The sequence below is a fragment of the Pogoniulus pusillus genome, chromosome 27 (assembly GCF_015220805.1).
Source record: "Pogoniulus pusillus isolate bPogPus1 chromosome 27, bPogPus1.pri, whole genome shotgun sequence".
NCBI lineage: Eukaryota > Metazoa > Chordata > Aves > Piciformes > Lybiidae > Pogoniulus > Pogoniulus pusillus.
In genome coordinates, this window is record NC_087290.1 from 12,910,237 (window position 1) to 12,924,439 (window position 14,203).

The 14,203-nt window shown below is 53.1% G+C and overlaps 1 protein-coding gene across 10 annotated transcripts in view; it reads right to left on the reverse strand.

The window, feature by feature from the left end:
- Nucleotides 1-14,203, reverse strand: part of SGSM2 (small G protein signaling modulator 2) — a 66,740-nt gene that overhangs the window by 29,032 nt on the left and 23,505 nt on the right. For all 10 annotated transcript variants that reach the window (XM_064166520.1, XM_064166515.1, XM_064166517.1 and 7 more), the window contains exons 3-5: nt 8,493-8,655; nt 4,802-4,963; nt 336-403 (exon numbers count right to left, since the gene is read on the reverse strand). In XM_064166520.1, the coding sequence (XP_064022590.1) occupies nt 336-403; nt 4,802-4,963; nt 8,493-8,655 (393 nt within the window). The remainder of the gene's footprint in view (nt 1-335; nt 404-4,801; nt 4,964-8,492; nt 8,656-14,203) is intronic.

Consider the following 14,203-nt stretch of genomic DNA (forward strand, 5'->3'; position numbering starts at 1 on the left):
ACAGGCAACCCAGGTGACTCGAGGGCACAGCCATGTGGAGTCTTCCTAAGCCTGTGTCCCTGTAGGGCACAACACCCTGCCATGGCAGCGTCAGCAGTCAGAGTCTGTTACCAAGCACTCAGGACAGAGCCATTCCCGTGCAGTTCTCTGACCCAGCCAATCACTCAGAACCAACCCAGGGGCAACAGAACAACATCTCCTGTGTTGCTCTATCATAAATAGCTAAGCTGCAAGCCAGAGAGCACAATCAGCCTCGGTAATGCCATCAGAACACAAAATGTTGTAAGAAACAGTTCACTTTCTTTAGCATAAGAAGTAACTTTGCAAGAGCTCACCTAGAAGAGAAGCCAGAATTGGGCCACAAACAGGATCTGCCAGTAAAGCTTCTTTTTCATAATATTTACTAGGAATAAAAGATCAGAGCCCAGTTAAAACCTCTGGATGTTATTTTTCCCAAGCTCTTTGCCTCCCAGTAGCATGTGCCCACTGACTTGGAACACATCCCATTGCTGCTCGCCACAAAGTGCACCAAAGGAGGCAGAGGAGATAAGGGCAGAGGAGGCAGACGTGCTGCTGGTAACCCAGCAACTGCTGCAGCGCTTGCTGCAGCCCCAGCAGCAGCCCAGGGGAGGTCAGCTGTGTGTGCAGGGTGAGCTGAAGTCATGCTCCAGGTGACTGCATGCCTCATCCAAACCAGCACAGCAATTCCAGCAGTAGAATGTTGCTGTGGTTATCCAATACCCACTCCACAGGGCAGTAAGAGCAGGGTGCATCTAAAGAGGCAGAGAGAGGGCAAAGGGATCCACACCCCACAGATCTCCTGACCTGACAGCTAGAGGGATGCAGTTGCTGGGATTACATCCATCTCCTCTAAAAGCTCTGCTGGAGCTTGACTGGGACATCTGCTGCTCTTGTAAAGGAGGAATGTGGGGTGGGGTAGGACGTGCAGAAGGCTTTCACAACAGGCTGTGTCCTGAACTCTTTCTAAAGATCATCTTGAGTACTCTGTTCAGTTTTAGGCTCCTCAGTTGAAGAGGGACAGGGATCTGCTGGAGAAGGTCCAGCAGAGGGCTGCAAGGATGAGTAGGGGACTGGAGCACTGCCTGATGAGGAGAGGCTGAGGGACATGGGGCTGCTTAGTCTGGAGAAGAGAAGATTGAGAGAGGATCTAATAAATGTTCATAACTATCTGAGGGCTGGGGGTCAGGAGGGGAGGACAGGCTCTGCTCACTTGCTGCCTGGGATAGGACAAGGAGCAATGGATGGAAGCTGCAGCACAGGAGGTTCCAGCTCAACACAAGGGGAACTTCTTTCCTGGAAGGGTCCCAGAGCACTGGCACAGGCTGCCCAGAGAGGTTGTGGAGTCTCCTTCTCTGGAGCCTTTCAAGGCCTGTCTGGATGTGTTCTGTGTGACCTGAGCTAGATGGTATGGTCCTGCTGTGGCAGGGGGATTGGACTCAATGATCTCTTTGGGTCCCTTCCAACCCCTGACATCCTGTGATCATTATAATCTATGGTATGGAAGCAAGGGAGGAATTCATGCAGTCCAGTTTAGACATCTGCTTTAGAACTGAAGCATTTCCTAACCTGTACCAACAGCACTGGAGCAGAAAAGTATCCTGAAACAGGCAGCTCAGCAACCCTACACTCCACAGTTCTCTGTTTAACAAGGTGACCATCAGCTCTGCTTGGGATCCATGTTCTGCCCTCTATCAGTGGGCACAGCCCTGGACAAGCCAGCTCCTTGCAGCATGCTCATTCTCTCCTTAGCTGCTTTGGAAGTGAGCCCTTGAGAGGCAGGAGCCAGCCTTTGCTAAATGTGTTTACCCAGTGTATTTGATCTGGGGCTTTGACCACTAATGCAATATGAAGACAAACAATAACTCCCTGCAAGCAATTTTGCCAGTTTCCCACAGAGACCAAGAGATCCACACCTCCTTAAACATCTCTTCCAGCTGTAAGGAATAATCTTGAAACACTGTCAAGAACGAAGAGCCACTATAAACAGTAGCTCTTGCAATGCCCCAGGTCCTGCCATCCAGCATCCCATCCCAGCAGGCAAAGCTGACTTATGGAACCACACAGGAAAGCAATTAAACCTCCCAAATGCCTTCAGCTGTCCTCATCCTCCGCTGGCTGTTCCACTAGATGGGGCTCAAACTCTATGCGACCTTCTCTCCAAGAGCAGAAGGGCTGAAGGGCTTCAGCATGGATCACTGGAGCAGTGAAGTCACAAAAAGGCATGAGAAGCCTCCTCATAAAACCACAGAACGGCTCAGGCTGGAAAGGACCTCAGAGCTCATCTGCTCCAACCTCCCCACCATGCCCAGGGACACCTCTCAACTAGACACAGCTACTCAAGATCTCATCCAACCTGGCTTTGAATACCCCCAGGGAGGAGGCAGCCACAGCCTCCCTGGGCAGCCTGTGCCACAGTCTCACCACCCTCCTACTGAAGAACTTCTTCCTCAGCTCCAGTCTAACCCTGCTCTGCCTCAGCCTCAAGCCATTCCCCCTTGGCCTGTCTCTAGACACCCTCAGCACAGGTCCCTCTACAGCCTTCCTGCAGGATCAGGCACTGGCAGGCAGCTGGATGAGAAGAAGCCTTCTGCAGTGGTTTGATTCACTAAGTCAGGTTCTCAAAAGCAGGCATCTGCCATGAAGGGCCTGATCTCAACTCAGCTGAGTGGCTGCAGTGGGCAGTAGGGTGAACATCTATGACACAGAGCAACACAACAGCTCAGACCAGATTCATGTCTCCAGGTGAATTATGTGGAAAAAGAATTTCCTCCCCCTTGTATCCATGCATCAGCAGAGCTGTGGACACACTGGGCTGAGCTGCTGCCATTAACTATGGCTCTGGGACACAACCAACCCTCCCTCAGCCTCCTCTGCACGCAGCTATTAGACCAAACTGGCCTTGGACATCCCAAGCAACACTTTGCCTTGAACAGCACAGACCTTTCTTCCACTGTGTCTCTTTTTAGTGGTAAGAGACATCATGAAAACCAAGCTGAGGAGAAGGAAAGCAATGCAAACTTGGACAGCACTGAAAATAATTGCCCCTGCCCCAGCTCCCTTCCTTGGTCAGACCCATGGGCTTGAGTCCATCACCAGTAGGTTTGCAGATAACACCAAGCTAGGAGCAGGAGTTAATCTGTTGGAGGGAGGGTAGGAGAGCTCTGCAGAGGGACCTGGCCAGGCTGGATGGGTGGGCAGAGGCCAATGGGATGAGATGGAACAAGGCCAAGTGCAGGGTTCTGCACTTTGGCCACAACAACCCCAAGCAGCACTACAGGCTGGGGACAGAGTGACTGAGAGTAGCCAGGCAGAGAGGGAGCTGGGGATGCTGGTAGAGAGTAGCTGAAGATGAGCCAGCAGTGTGCCCAGGTGGGCAGCAGAGCCAATGGCATCCTGGCCTGGCTCAACAACAGTGTGGGCAGCAGGACCAGGGAGGTCATTCTGCCCCTGTGCTCAGCAGTGGTCAGGGCCACACCTTGAGTGCTGTGTCCAGTTCTGGACCCCTCAATTCAAGAGAGATGTTGAGGTGCTGAACATGTTCAGAGAAGAGCAACAAAGCTGGTGAGGGGCCTGGGGCACAGCCCTGTGAGGAGAGGCTGAGGGAGCTGGGGGTGTGCAGCCTGCAGAAGAGGAGGCTCAGGGCAGAGCTCATTGCTGTCTACAGCTACCTGAAGGGAGGCTGTAGCCAGGTGGGGTTGGTCTCTTCTGCCAGGCAACCAGCAACAGAACAAGGGGGGACAGTCTCAAGTTGTGCCAGGGGAGGTCTAGGCTGGATGTTAGGAGGAAGTTATTGTCAGAGAGAGTGATTGGCATTGGAATGGGCTGCCCAGGGAGGTGCTGGAGTTGCCGTGCCTGGAGGTGTTCAAGAAAAGCCTGGATGAGGCACTTAGTGCCATGGTCTGGTTGATTGGATAGGGCTGGGTGCTAGGTTGGGCTGGATGAGCTTGGAGGTCTCTTCCAACCTGGTCTGGTCTATTCTATTCTATTCTATTCTATTTCTATTCTTTGGGCAGCCAAGAACCTGTCTGCCCAGTGCAGAATTACAGATTGCAGTGGGTACAGACAGACCAGAGACCATCACACCCAGCTTTAGGGCTCCTACTTTCCTCTTCTTATGTGCCCACATAATTCCTTTTATCAGTTACAGAAGGGCAGGAAGGGTAGGGGTTAGGAGACACCTCTTGGGAAACCAAAGCTAATGCTGGCTGGCAGGAAGCAGTGGTAGAATGGAGAGGACTTTCCTCTTCCTCTTAAAAAGCCTCTGTGGATTACAGCCACAAAGCATTGAGGCTTTTCTCTGGCTCTGCAAGGGAAAAGAGCCTTTACACAAAGCTTGACTTTTCTACAAGGGACCTCTTTGCACAACCCCAAGGTTTGATGTCATTAACTCCTCCTGTTCTAAACTCATCTCCCCCTTCTTTCATTTACAAAGGGCATTTTGCTCCCTGAAACCCTAAAGTTCCAGCTGATGTAAGTGAACTAAGCACTCCTGGCCTACTAGAAGACATTTCTGTTGCACCAAGGTCTAGGACCCATTAGGATTTGGGCACCAAACACACTTTTATGTCAGGCTTTGAGCTGCTGTTTGACTCTGAACCTCTGTCAAGGATTCAAAACCAAAGTAACTTGAGGGTTTTTTTTCTACATGCCTCTGCCACTGCTTTTCTTCTCACCAGACTCTGCATCACACAAGCCTACAGAGGACTTTTGATGAAATCCCTGGCTGAAGACAGCTAAAGGCATCAGTCCAGCAGCCTCTGTGCTCCTCCTCCTTCCTCACCTGCAGTTATCGACGATGTACTGCACGATCTTGTCCAGCACCTTCTCGATCAGTGCTGTCCGCACCCAGATGTGCTTGATGGCCTGAGGGGTCAGGACAGGGCTTTTGCTCGTGGTTGATCCCTGCCTCTTGAGGGGCTCCTGCCCACCTGGCTGATTTTTCCTGCAAAAAGAGATGAAGCAAAAGCAGTCAGAACTCAGGCTGCTCTCTCAGGATGCTCTCCAGCGAAAGGCTGCCTGGAGAGGGGTTGGGGTAGGCAGTGGTGCCTGCACCCCAGCTGTGTCACTGTGCCAACAGCCAGCCCAGCCCCAGGGGATTTCTGAAAACCAAGGACTCCTCAGTCCTGTCTAATGAGCAGAAGTCTGTAAAGATTCTCTCATTCACAGACAGATGCTAAACAAGCTCTAAACCAACCCCAAACAGGCCTGAATTAGCTACCTCAGGCTAGGCAGCCACCTGCCAAAAATCTCTTTCCCACTTCTGAAGCTTTATGAAAATCCTGACTTTTGAGCTCCTCCAGACCTAGGCTGAAGTGAAGAGCTGCAAACCCACTGCAGCTCAGGACCCCCCACCCCCCAACAGAAGGAAAAACCCAACCAAATGCAAAGTGTAGCAGAAAATCAGTAGCACCTGATGAACAGAAGTTTCCTTTTGATCAAACAAAGCCTCACACTTGGCTGGGAAAGGCACAGGAGGATGGTATGAAGAAGATTCTTGTCTCCCAACCTTGGCTGGTACCCTCAAGCTGAAGCTAGCCATGACCCCAAGGCTGTTTCAGCAGGAGATGTTCCCACTGAGCCCTGCAGCATGGGGCAGGGTTTGAGCTAAGACAGGCAGAGCTTTCCCAGGGTTCTCCTGCCATACCATCACCAGGCAATCCTCGGGCACAGCCCCATCTCCTCCTTCTCCCTGTCAAGCACCATATATAGCTGCAGCACAGCCTGTGCTAGCGTCTTGGCAGTGAGATCTCCTCTCCTGCCACCTACAGAATGACAACAACACAGCTAGGAGACAAGCAGCATCAAAGTGAGAAACTGGAACTACAGCAAATGAGCAACCAAAGCCAGCTGGGAGCTTGCTTACAGCCAAGCCCTCCTGCCTGCAACCACAGCAGAAGCCAGCACAGCAACAAGTCCACCTCAGGAGTGAGGCCTCAGTGGTGGGACAAGAAGCTGCTTATTCAGAGCAGAGCCACTGCCCAGGGCCAGCTGCAAACTAGAACGTGGGCACTGCTCAGCACAGTAGTCTCTGAGCCATGCAGGCAGCTGTCACTCCTCTCTGGGGAGTTATTTGCTGCCCAGAAAATCCACCTGACCCCAGCCCAGTGAGGGACAGTGGCACATTGTGCCCTAGGCATGCTGTGGGACAGTGTTTTGCTGTGGAAACAGGGTGATGGCACCCCAGGAATGCCACACATCCTGCCAGGCTGCTGCACAACTTCATGTGGTTGGAGCTGCAGCTTGCACCATGCCAAGGAGCAGCTCTGTGCCTCCTGAGCACAACACACACACCCCCTTATCAATGCTGCACCCACCTCTCACCCACTGAGCACTGGTCTCCAAAACACATGTCCATAATGCCAGCAATGCTCCTTCACTGCTCTGCTGGCACTGACACAACCATCCCTTGTCTCTGCTGAGATCATTAATGGCTTAGACAGATTTGGAGCCAGAGACTGAGTCTGGAGCTGGAAGTGCTGCTTACAGCTTTCCAGTGTCCCAAAGGTGCCCCACACACAGGCAGGTGAGGTTTTCTCTCCATTGCTCCTTCCTGCTGCCCAGCAAAGTGGCTGAAATGTGGATCTGTGCTCCCTTCCTCCCTCCCTGCTGGCTGCCTTCTGCAAGACAGGATGGCAACACCGCTCCGTGCCCAATCCCAACAGGCAGAAACAAGTCCCAGGGCACCACATCCTGAGGTGGTACCAGCCCAGCAGAGTTTCCCACGACACTGCCCTAAATCCTCTCCTAAAACACATCGTGCAGCTAAGCTGTGCCAGCCCTAGCACATGATGGACCCACTGGTGGGGAGTGCATTCTCCTGCAGCAGGTGACACACAGTGCAGCTGCAGCAGACAGGTGCAGTGAGCACTGGGAGAGCTTCCTGCTGCTGCACAAGACTGCTCCAGACACTGCACAGGGCTGAAACTCTTCATCTCCTCCTCAGAAACATCTCCCCTTGAAATAGTAGGAAAGGAAGGTTCAATTTTGTCAGACTGAGGAGGGAAGCCCAATCTGCAACAGCAAATCCCTGACTCTGCAGGGACCCTGTTGTCTGACAGCACTCAGGTCCCCTCTCAGGACAGCCTGGCTGCAGCAGCTGGGTGCTGTTCTGAGTGAGATCTGGAAGTGCTCTGCCTTTACACAGCCCCTGCCAGCTCCTCCACGAGGCAGCACACACAGAGTGACAACCCCAGGACAAGCAGCGCTCAACAGCTCTGACACCAGAGAAATTCAGATGTGTTTAATTGCATCCTGAGGAGAGGCTTTCTCCAGCCACAGCCCCAGGAGCAATCAGACTGCGACAGCTCCTCTGTCTCATTTTGTCTGTTCAGTGAATTGAGCCCACCCCTGCAGTATTCCCTCACAGAGCCTCTTCACTGTGCACGTTTGCTGCAGCACTAAAAAATCAGTGGAAAACAGAGAATATTTCCCTCAGAGAAACCTTGGAATTGAAGTCCATTTGCTCCTGCATTATTAGAGGACACAGCCAAAGCTCTCTGGTAGTTAGAGGAGGGCTCATGTGGGCTCTGCACTGAGGAGCTTCAGTGGAAATCCTCCCAGCATGAAAAAAAAACCCTAAAAGTAAAGCCCAGGCCACATTAGGAGGCACAGAATTGAGGAAATATCAAACCTGTTAACAACTGCAGCAGAAAGGCTAACAATTAGAAGGCTAATTAAGGTAAATGCCAGAAAATTCCACAGAACTGAATGTGGAAGTGCTAACTGAAGGCTTCCATGCAACACAAATTGAAGCTCTCCTGATGAAGCCCAAATTGGTCAAGAGGCTAAAAGTTCCTCCAGTGTACCAAGGCTTAGCAGTGCCACAGCACCACCACCTCCTACAAACAGAATTCAACCTGCTCCTGTCCCCAGGTTGCAGGATAAGACCTGATTCATTCCCAGGCCCCTGCACTGTGATCCAGCCAGCAGAACCACACGGAAAGTTAACTGCACTGCTCACCCCTGGCAGGAGGTGAGGACTTCAGCAACCCCAGCTCCTCCACTCCAGCACCAATTCGGGTAAATCCAGTGCAGTATGTACTGAGCTGCTCTCCTGCAGTCAGCCTCTCACTGCTGACCACCTCTTCCTCCTGCCACCTGTACCCACCAGTGTAACTGTTTCCACCACAACGGCCATAAATCCCCTGGTGCTGGCTTGGCAAGGGGCATGCTGAAACAGCTCCTCCAGCAAGTCTGCTCCTCAGTTCCTCTTGGCACCCGCACCCCTTCCCACCAAGCTGGCCCCCCACAGCCTGGCGCTGAGCACTCTAACGTCCCCCCTTACTGCTCACTTTTGGAGCTGTGCTGACCCACTACAGTGACAGGCAAAACCCAAAGTCCCAGCTCCCAGCCTCTGCCCCCCTGCCAAGCAGCAGAGCTGGGTCAGACGCCTGCAGGCACTGAAGGGACGCAGCGCCGGCAGCCGAGGCCACAGCGTGTGAAGCCTGCTGGCAGGCAGAGCTCAGCCTCACCTGCTTTCTACCTGCTGCTGCAGCTCCTGCACCTTCTTGCATATGTCTCCAGCTACCGTGTAGGTCTTGCCCACCTTGGTGAAGAGTGCAGCCACCTTGTCGGTCCGCAGGAAGCCGGCAGCCCTGCGCTTCAGCATGTGCAGGAGGCACGCTTCCACCACACCTGCGGAGAGGGGAGACACTGCTGGGGGCTGCTGGCCTGCAGCCCTGCGGCTGAAAGCCATCCGCTGGCCACCTGCCCGGCAGGTGTGCGGTCAGCACAGGGGGAAGGGCTGGGACAGACGGCCAGAGGCAGAGCCCCGAGTGAGACGGTGCGCACACGGCTCAGCCCTGCAGCTGCGAACACCTCCCGGGGCACAGCTGGCATCAACGACTGAACCAAGGCGGGGAGGCACCTCCCAGGGCTTCCACCTTCTGAAGGTTACTGTGAAGGGTTCCCCCAGTTCTACTGAAAACGAAGCCAAAAGCAACATTTCTTCTCAACGGCTTGTGCCAGAGCAGTGTGCCCCAACACACGGCACCAGGAGCTGGGAGCCGACAGAGCCCAGCGCAGAGGCACAAACGGGATCAAGGAAGCTGAACAGCTTCCTTTTGAGGAGAGCCTCAGCAGCTGAGGCTTTGAGCTTGGAGAGGAGGAGATTGAGGGCTGACCTCATCGGTGTTTATAAACATGCAAGAGGTGAGTGCCAGGAGGCTGGAGCCAGGCTCTGCTGGGTGATGCCCAGTGACAGGACAAGGGGCAATGGGTGGAAGCTGAGGCATAGGAGGTTCCATGTGACCCTGAGGAAGAACTTTTCGCCTGTGAGGGTGACAGAGTACTGGAACAGGCTGCCCAAGGAGGTTCTGGAGTCTCCCTCTCTGGAGATTCTCAAGAACTGTCTGGATATGATCCAGTGTGATCTGCTCTGGGTGATCCTGCTCTGGCAGAGGGGCTGGACCAGATGATCTTTCGAGGTCCCTTCCAGCCCCTGATATTCTATGCCCCAGAGAAGAGCAATGAATCTGGTGAGGGGCCTGGAGCACAGCCCTGTGAGGAGAGGCTGAGGGAGCTGGGGGGGTGCAGCCTGCAGAAGAGGAGGCTCAGGACAGAGCTCATTGCTCTCTACAATGACCTGAAGGGAGGCTGCAGCCAGGTGGGGTTGGTCTCTTCTGCCAGGCAACCAGCAACAGAACAAGGGGACACAGCCCCAAGTTGTGCCAGGGGAGGTCTAGGCTGGATGTTAGGAGGAAGATCTTGCCAGAGAGAGTGATTGGCATTGGAATGGGCTGCCCAGGGAGGTGGTGGAGTCACTGTCCCTGGAGTTGTTCAAGAAAAGCCTGGCTGGGGCACTTAGTGCCATGGTCTGGTTGACTGGCTAGGGTTGGGTGCTAGGTTGGACTGGATGAGCTTGGAGGTCTCTTCCAAGCTCGTTGATTCTATGATTCTAAGTGTGCTTTACTGCTCAGCTCTGCTTTGAGCAGAGGCTCCCATTTATCTCTGAGTTGTTGCTCCCATTTCTCCCAGTTCCTCTATACAGTTCTGCTAGCAACAAGCAGGTCTCACTGGAGGCCACACTTCCCTGCTCTTTGCTGCTCAGGGGTAGGCATTTTAGCACTGGCCTGAGAAGAGCAATGCACCTCAGAGCATCTCAGGTAAGTCACACAGAGTCCAGGGGCAAACCACAGCTTCCACTGCCACAGGATCCTGGTCTGCAGAAGCAGAGTAGAGCAAATCATCCTTTTACTTCTGACTGTTAAAATATTAACCCTTCGTGTCCCAAATGAAAGTGAGATACTTTCACTATACCACCTCTCACTGGAAACAGGCATAAGAACAACAAAAGAAGTCTACCAGCCCCCTCAGCTGCCTTATGTACTCCATCCTCCTCTGGCACAGGGAGGACTGAAAAGAGCAGGAGACACATGCAAACATTACTATCCCAGCTGGGGAGGAACTCGGGCACAGTGAGACAGGGGCACGGGTGAGGTGATGCAGCAGGAGAGTTAAAGCTGCCTCTTGTGCACTTCACAGTTTAAAAGTGGCACAAACTGCTCCTCGAGTACTGCTGCCTGCAGGTCTCTCATCAGTGGTGACTAATCCAGAACGTGGAGAAACGAGGAGAGAGGCCTGCAGGAGTCACAGGCAGAGCCATGCTCCCTACAGAACACACAAGCACTGGGGGCCAGCTTGGTCCCAGCTCAGCTGAGCTGGGGGTTAGGGTTTGCATGTGTGTGTGTGCTTTGTTTTGCACTGGAAATGAAGCAGCTGTTGGGATACTTGCTGGATTAACATCATAGGGGCTAGTGGAAAACGAACAGGAGAGCAAACAGGTCTGCTAGGGGTCAGAAAGCTCTCCCCAGGCACTGGAGATCACTACAAGGACAAGAAAGCCACACAACCTGCTGAGGTAAATGCACCATTCACCACCTAGCTTTGGGCAGAAAGCCTAAAAGACCTGTGAAATGAGAGGAAAATGCACTTCTGCTGCAGCCTGAGAGGCAACAGAGGTGCAGCCTGACCCACCTGCCAGCTTCACCCTGCCAGCCTTACTGGGCAGCAGTAGGAGACTGCACTGCACTACCTCATCCCTGCAAGACTGCACCAGAATCTAACCAGCTCTCATTTAAAGTGCTGCAGAAAGCACTTTAATAAACACAAACAAACCCCAACCCAAACCTCAAGCCCTCCCTGCCTATCAGCTTTGAAATGGAGGCTGAGGATGACTCACCCAGTCAATGCTGGCCATAAAAAGGTATGAAGGAGAACAGAGCAATTCATTCATGAGGAAGGGGGGAAAACAACTTCACTGCCAGGTGAGCACTCCCTGAGCCCAGGCAGGATGCCCTTACAGAGGGGTCTGGGCACAGCATCCCAGCGATGCCCTCCTGTGCCCACAGCCAACAGGCAGCCCTGCAGTCAGGAGTGCCACACGAGGTGTTGGTTATGAGTACCAAATGGCTCTCCATCTGCTCTGCCACTCACTGCAGCTCTCCCAGGACCCAGCAGCTGCTCTGGAGAGCAGGCAGAGTTTTGTTGTGCTTTAAGCCCCACGCTGTCAGATGCCAAATGCTTCCTGAAGACTTCTCCTCCTTATTGTACCAAATGGCCTCCAAATCCTGCAATGCCTGTGCTGACAGAGACCTGCCCTCAGTGGTCAGCCCCTCAACACTAAGCCAAGGCCCAGGCAATGACTGGCATTCAGAGCTGCCCCTGCACTTAGCTAGCTTAGGAGCTCCACCAGGGCATCACAGCACCTGTCTGTATGGAGCAGTGTCAGTAAAAACATCCCCTCCATGTCAGCCCTGCAACCCTACCCCCATGCTTTGAAGACTGGAGACTCACCTGCTGAATTAATAAAAAGAAATAATTAGCAGAAGCATTTATGAGGTGCTAAAACTCCACATTTTGTGTCTTATCCCAGCACAAAAGAGAAAACTGTAATTGGCTTCCTGCTATCACTCCCCACAGAAATTAACCTAACGTGTGTTCAGAAAGCACAACCATTTGCTCTTGGAGTGCAGAAAGCAGCACCAGGAGAACAAATTGGAAGGGCACTGTGGGACAACCATGCCACTGTCTGGCTTGCAGCTGTGAAGGCAAAATATGTCTTTAAGCCAAGCAACAGTGGATAAATTCTGACAGAAGAGAAAATTTCCATGGAGAGCTCTCACCTTCCTGGGAGTCAGCCAGTGGAATCCAACCCTGATGGCTTTGGGGACTGGGGATTTTTCAGTTTTAATTATTTTGATGGAGCTAGAACTAACCTGAGTTAGCAAAGCCAAGTCCAGTTGTACACCCTGCACCCATTCTTTGTGCCACAGAACCCTAGAGTGGCTCAGGCTGGAAGGGACCTCAGAGATCATCTGCTCCAACCTCCCCACCATGGGCAGGGACACCTCTCAGCTAGACTCAGCTGCTCAAAGCCTCATCCAGCCTGGCCTTAAACATGCCCAGGGAGGAGGCAGCCACAACCTCCCTGGCCAAAACTAAAGCAAAGAAGCCAACAGCCTCTCTCCTCTTCCTTCCTAGTCCTAGCTTGATTCAGACTGCAAACTCTTCCCTTGCTGCACAATCTGGATGAGAACCACTGCAAACTCCAAATTCCTCTTGAAGTGAGAAATGTCACCTCTTGAAGTGAGAAAGCACAGGATGGTGATGCACTGGGACAGGGACAGTGCAAATAAACACAGGAAAGCTCTACACACACAGAGCCAGCCCCAAGGAAAGAAGGATATGGGGAGGCTGGGGAAGGCAGCACAGCCAGTACAAACCAGTGTGCCTCAGGGACTTAGTAATACTGAAGGACTTGGGGTTTGATTTGGGTTTGTTGCTGGGTTTGGGGTTTTCATTTTCACAGATAAGGGCACCTGAGCACTCAGAGCATTCAGCTGATGCCCCTAGCAGAAATGTTTGTGCAAACCCCACACACTCTTGCCTGTCCTCAAGGCAAACGGAGCAAGTTGCTGTTGCATTAGAAGGCGGACAAAGCTCCTGCCCCATCGCTGTTACTGCAACCCAAATAAAGGCTCAGAGTGCTACAACACTTCTACACCCACTGCCTCTCTGAAAAGGAATAGTGATTCACCTTGCCTTGTGATCACTCATTTAATTGCTTCTCACCCTCCAGCTTCGCTGCGCTGACAAACTGTGGCTCAGACAGAGGAATAAAGCACCCCCAGCCCTAAGAGGCTTTCTGTGGTAGAGCAAGGTCCCACTGCAGAAACACACACTCAGCACACACAGACTGACCAAAAGCAGAAGAACAGAGGTAGAAATGTATCCCACTTTCTGCAGTGTTCTGGAGTGCTTAATTAGCACCAGGAACTGGGGATCAAGGCGCTTGGTAGCATTTGATCTAGAAGCACTCATGGAGAGATAAGTCAGGGATTGGAATGAGCTGCCCAGGGAGGTGGTGGAGTCACCCACCCTGGAGGTGTTTAAGGGTGGTTTGGATGTGGTGCTTAGGGCTATGGTTTAAGGTGAATCTTGCAGAGTAGGGCTCTAGGTTGGACTTGGTGATCCTGAGGGGCTTTGCCAGCCTGGGTGCTTCTGTGATTCAGAGAAGGAAGATTCTTCAGCCTTGTGCCCTGCTGAGGTGAACAGCACAGCGGTGTGCTTCTGCTCTCCATCACACCCCCAGGAAGAGAACACCAACAACCCAACCACCAGCAGGGATTGCTTTTATGGCAGCTGGCCCTGGGCTGCACTGCCAATAACCTTGCCAGGGTTGCACTGCCACCACCCCTCCCTGGGCTGCACTGGAGTAACCACCCCTCCCCGGGCTGCACTGCCAATAACCCTCCCGGGGCTGCACTGGAGTAACCACCCCTCCCCGGGCTGCACTGCCAATAACCCTCCTGGGGCTGCACTGGAGTAACCACCCCTCCCTGGGCTGCACTGCCAATAACCCTCCCGGGGCTGCACTGGAGTAACCACCCCTCCCCGGGCTGCACTGCCAATAACCCTCCCGGGGCTGCACTGGAGTAACCACCCCTCCCCAGGCTGCACTGCCAATAACCCTCCCGGGGCTGCACTGGAGTAACTGCCCCAGAATTTCTTACTGCTGTTGGCAAGGATCCTGTCCAGGCTGATTTCAGAGGAGCCTCAGCCCAGAATCAGCCAAACCCAGCTCACTGAGTTGTTGTGTGGCAACAAGGGAACAGTACCAAGGGCCTCAAGTTATGCAGACTCCTGTTCTCTCAGGACATGAACTCAGCTGCATCAAACAAGA